The sequence below is a fragment of the Corylus avellana genome, chromosome ca3 (genome assembly GCF_901000735.1).
Source record: "Corylus avellana chromosome ca3, CavTom2PMs-1.0".
In the NCBI taxonomy this organism is placed as follows: Eukaryota; Viridiplantae; Streptophyta; class Magnoliopsida; order Fagales; family Betulaceae; genus Corylus; species Corylus avellana.
Genome location: NC_081543.1, coordinates 25,440,813 through 25,445,586, shown reverse-complemented (window position 1 = coordinate 25,445,586; position 4,774 = coordinate 25,440,813). Strand labels below are relative to the sequence as shown.

Below are 4,774 nucleotides of genomic sequence, written 5' to 3'. Positions count from 1 at the left end.
TTTTCTCAAGCCAAACGACATCGTTTTGGGGGTTTTTTTAAGCTGATTTTTTTTTCAAATGGATATTTTAGTAACTTAACATCAAAAAACGTCGTATTGCATTTTTCATTCAATTTGATGGTGCTAAATAATAGAGTGGCCAATTAGACATTTTTTTGGAACTTTATGGGCTACTTTATTATATTTTGAACATTAAAGAACTAACTTGCAATTGGCTATTAGTTTAGAGTGCTATTTTATATTTTTCTCTTTCATTTTTACTAATTTTTGGCATAAAGAAGGAAGAGGGGTGCTCGAGCCATTTAAACAAAATTAAAAAAAAAAATTATAATATATATTTTTAAAATTTTTATTAAGGGTATTTTTGTCATTGACAAACAAAAAACCATCTACAACTCTCTTAAACCCTAGCATATGAGACGTTGAGAGAGACAGAAGCCTTTCCCTTCTTCGCCAGCAACAAGCGCTCGTTCACCATTTATTGCACAGTGCATATCCTCTGCCACAGTTGTAAGCTCACTCTTAATTTTTGTTTGGTTCTTTTCTCCTTTTCTTAGTTCGACTATATTTGTATTATTTTGGTTGGTTGCTTGGAAAGTAGAGGAAAAAGATAGGAAAAGAGAAATTGATGCATGGCTACAAATCCTAATGAAATATATTAATGGGCAAAATCATGAGTGGTTAGGTTAGGGTTTAATAGCTGCGGACTAAAACCTTGAAACCATCTTCTTCTAAGCAGGAAACCCAGAATCAGCCGCCATGGGTGAACAGGGAGAGCAAAACCACACTTCGCTAGAGGACGAAAAGAAGTGGAAGCGCAAGAGAAATAGGCATCAGAAGAAAGCAATTGCCGCAGAGCAAGCGGATCCTCAGAAGCAAGAAGAAGAAGAAGAAGCAGCAGTTGAAGAAGGTAAGGAGGAGGAGGGAGAGCGAGAGGATGGTGGTGGTCGTGGTGACGAATTGAAGAAAGCGGAGGAGAAGAAGAAAGTGAAGAGTGGTGGCGGAGGGTCTGGAATTATGACCACGGAGTCCTTTGGATCTTTGGGATTATCTGAACCCACTTTCAATGCTATTAAGGATATAGGATTTCAGCATATGACTCAGGTATATTCTTGTTTTCTCTAAGGTTATATTTTTAAACTTTTGTTCCTTTTTAGGTGTATTTTGATTTTTTTACTTGTTTGATAATATCAATTTGATTTCATGAGTATAGAGGTTTGGGTTCCCCAAAATTAGTTGAAGATGCTTGATGAATTTCATCTCTATTTAAAAATGCAGATTCAAACCAGGGCAATCCCACCACTTTTGCTTGGCAAAGATGTTCTTGGAGCTGCGAGGACAGGTTCTGGGAAAACTCTTGCTTTTCTAATACCAGCTGTGGAATTGTTATATCACATCCGTTTTACTCCTCGTAATGGAATGGGAGTGGTCGTAATTTGCCCAACTAGGGAGCTTGCAATACAGGTAAAAGTACTAGGTCACTGCTGATAGTTACATGGATTTTCTCTTAATTAATATGCAATCTTGCCTTCTCAACTAAGACGCCCATACTTCATTTTCTAAGTGAATTTAATCATTTAATTTTATTCTACATATATGTGTGGGGAAGCAAATGGAAATTTGGATCTAAAAAAAACTCGGTTCTTAAACAGTTTGCATGTGATACTAATGAAAATTTGGAGCCACATTTTTTTTTTTTTGGCATCTCTTACTGACCACTACGTTTGACATTATATTTAATGTGCAAAATGCAAATAAAGATTAGGAAACAGCCATGGAATTCCCGCTTATCTATGTTGTTGCCTTCTACTAGTCTTCTAAATTTCATTTTCATTCTTTGCTGGGTGATGCTGACTAATTCACCATTCAAATAATTTAGACCCATGCTGTGGCAAAAGACGTTCTCAAGTACCACTCTCAGACTCTTGGTTTGGTTATTGGTGGTTCAGCTAGAAGAGGAGAAGCAGAGCGTCTTGTGAAAGGAGTGAATTTATTAGTAGCAACCCCTGGTCGACTTCTTGACCATCTGCAAAATACCAAGGGGTTCATTTATAAAAATTTGAAGGTAATTTACACAAACAATTCTGAACACTATATTTCTTTTTCAGTATTATTGGGAGAACTAATTATGTTGTATATTGTTGGTTCTAGATCTTCTGTTTTCCTTCCAACTATTTTTTTTAGGTATTCATGTCATTTATGCGATGCTGATTGTAGTCTTCATTAAGGAGCCTGAATTTTTGACATTATTTTTTCTGATGCTAAAGCTAGTTATTCAATGCATACTAAGCTATATATGAGTTTCTTATGTATGTTCTTTTCTTGCTAAACTCAAACTTGCAGTGCCTAATAATCGATGAAGCTGACCGGATACTAGAAGCAAACTTTGAGGAAGAAATGAAGCAGATTCTTAAGCTTCTACCACAGGTAAACTAAATGGTAATCATATTTGTTTTTGGTCATAGATAGAAGTAAACAGGGTATGAAAGTTTAGTTTTGCGTCGAGTTTTACCTAGATCTAGCACCAAGGCCAGGCTGCTTTTGTTTCTCAGATAGAAAAATGGAAAGGAAATGATAATGAAGAAAAAATTACTTTTTCTGCTAGCACATTTTCCAATTTAGATTATTTTTCTTTCTTCTTTCCAAAATCCTAGTGGAGGGAAAGTGACATTATATATAAATGTATTCTGAAAGAAGGTTGCATTAATTGGATGAGCAGACATGGTCTTTAGAGGAATGTTAGCTGTTGTGCCAAAGTTGATCAAATGCCCTAATCATTACTGGTGTTGGTGCATTAACCAGGTTGTTGAACCTGTGTCTTGGTTACATAAGATGAGGATTTTTTTTGTATGAATATATAAGATGAGAACTTAGCTTCTTCATAATAGCTGCATATGATTGAAGAACTGTCTCAACTAGTGGTTTCAAACATACTCTGCCCATTATAGATTCCATCGCTTCAATTGAATCGTTGGCTGTGTATGGTGGGTCAGATTCTACGATATTTCTGCTAAGTTACTTATAAAAAAAAAAATGCTTCTAAGTACATAGCACTGTCTAGTAGTCAATCTCTACATGAATTGTGGAATTTATTTTCCTGGTACTTTCACCAGCAAAATCTCTGGCTCTGGTTTGCAATGTATTGATTAGATATGGAAATATACTCCTTTCAATTAGTTCTTTCCGATAGTAATTTAAATTGCATATTCTATTGTGGGCGGTGGTATCTAGGGTTCATTAACTGATTGTGAGTTGCTACTCAATGTGCAGAATAGGCAAACGGCTTTATTTTCAGCCACCCAAACTCAGAAGGTTAGTGCATCGTATACAAACTTGATACTAGTTAATCTTTTTTCCTTTCCGCTATTCCATATTACAAAAAATTTAAGCTGTTTATCATTGTTACATTTCAAATTTCCTTTTGTGTGTAGAAAATTCAGCATTAACATAATTCACTCTTCTTTTATTTGTGTTTATCTATCAATAGTTTGATTTTGACTGGGATTCTAATGGTTTTTCCCTTAAATTTGTAGGTTGAGGATCTTGCACGCTTATCGTTGAAAAATGCTATCTATATTGATGTGGATGATGGAAGAAATAAGGTAGAAATGTAGAATAAGTTTAATATATATAACTGTATTGAGCTACATTACGTACATAAATAGCTAATGTGACAGAGAGATCTCTTCTATCAAATAGGAAAGTGGTGTACAAGGGAAGAATAATTGCTATTGACAACATTACTGCTGCCATATCTTTTAAAAACCTTTTAACTGTAATTTCTTTTTTTAAAGAGTGAGACCCTCTTAATATGGAGATGGAGATGCACTTAGTGCACCCAAGTCCACCATGTTCTGCTGTACAATAGATTTCATATATATATGCTCTAAATTACATTACGTTGCTTGCTTTTCAACCTGACATTTAAAATCTGACAAGGTTCTGGGTGTTATAGGTCACTAATGAAGGGCTGCAGCAAGGCTATTGTGTTGTCCCCAGTGCCAAGAGATTTATTCTTCTATATTCCTTCTTGAAGAGGAACCTGTCAAAGAAAGTGATGGTCTTCTTCTCTTCATGTAACTCAGTCAAATTCCACTCTGAACTGCTGAGATATATTCAGTTGGATTGCCTTGATATCCATGGACAGCAAAAACAGCTGAAAAGGACAACTACGTTTTTTAACTTCTGCAAAGCAGAGAAGGGAATCTTGCTATGTACCGATGTTGCTGCTCGTGGGCTTGATATTCCTGACGTGGTATATTTCTTTTGTTTACCAAGTGACTTTGAAATTATTGATGGCAGTGCTTTTTTATTTTCAATTATTTGCTGTTATTTGTCGCTTTCTCCTACTGTTATTGTTAGTATAATTCATGAAAAAATTATATTGGCCATATATAAAACTGAAAAACGCACACACACATATACATAATGTGTGAGCGTGACCAGAAAACCAGAATTATTATCTTATATAATTTAATAGGTATACTCTACATTTCGTATTGCAATCCTTTTTTTTTTTTGGAGTTTAATTTTGTGTACGTATCTCCTGCCACCACATATGTAAACTAAAGTGGGCATGTTCAATGCACTTCACTGGACAATTACCAACCTATAGGGTCATGGGTAGAGAGTATGGGTTGCGTTCTGCTACAAGTATGCATACGCTTTTCTGGAAGTAGAAAATGGTCTTGCTTTAAAATCTTGGATTTGGTTTGGTTGAACAGGCCATTAGAACTGTCACTCTGTTGATACGGGCATGGTATCATTTTCTTAA

At 35.3% G+C, this 4,774-nt stretch overlaps 1 protein-coding gene across 3 annotated transcripts in view; it reads left to right on the top strand.

Moving 5' to 3' along the window:
- The first annotated feature begins 414 nt into the window (after positions 1–414).
- The window catches only part of LOC132173709 (DEAD-box ATP-dependent RNA helicase 27-like), a 48,137-nt gene continuing 43,777 nt past the window's right edge, over positions 415–4,774 (top strand). The window contains exons 1-8 of one of the 3 annotated variants that reach the window (XM_059585287.1): positions 415–510; positions 740–1,104; positions 1,279–1,464; positions 1,880–2,065; positions 2,344–2,427; positions 3,271–3,312; positions 3,534–3,602; positions 3,956–4,255. In XM_059585287.1, the coding sequence (XP_059441270.1) occupies positions 760–1,104; positions 1,279–1,464; positions 1,880–2,065; positions 2,344–2,427; positions 3,271–3,312; positions 3,534–3,602; positions 3,956–4,255 (1,212 nt within the window). In that variant the 5' untranslated portion in view covers positions 415–510; positions 740–759. Of the gene's footprint in view, positions 537–736; positions 1,105–1,278; positions 1,465–1,879; positions 2,066–2,343; positions 2,428–3,270; positions 3,313–3,533; positions 3,603–3,955; positions 4,256–4,774 lie in introns of all 3 variants that reach the window. The other 2 variants (XM_059585288.1, XM_059585289.1) reach the window with 2 other exon arrangements.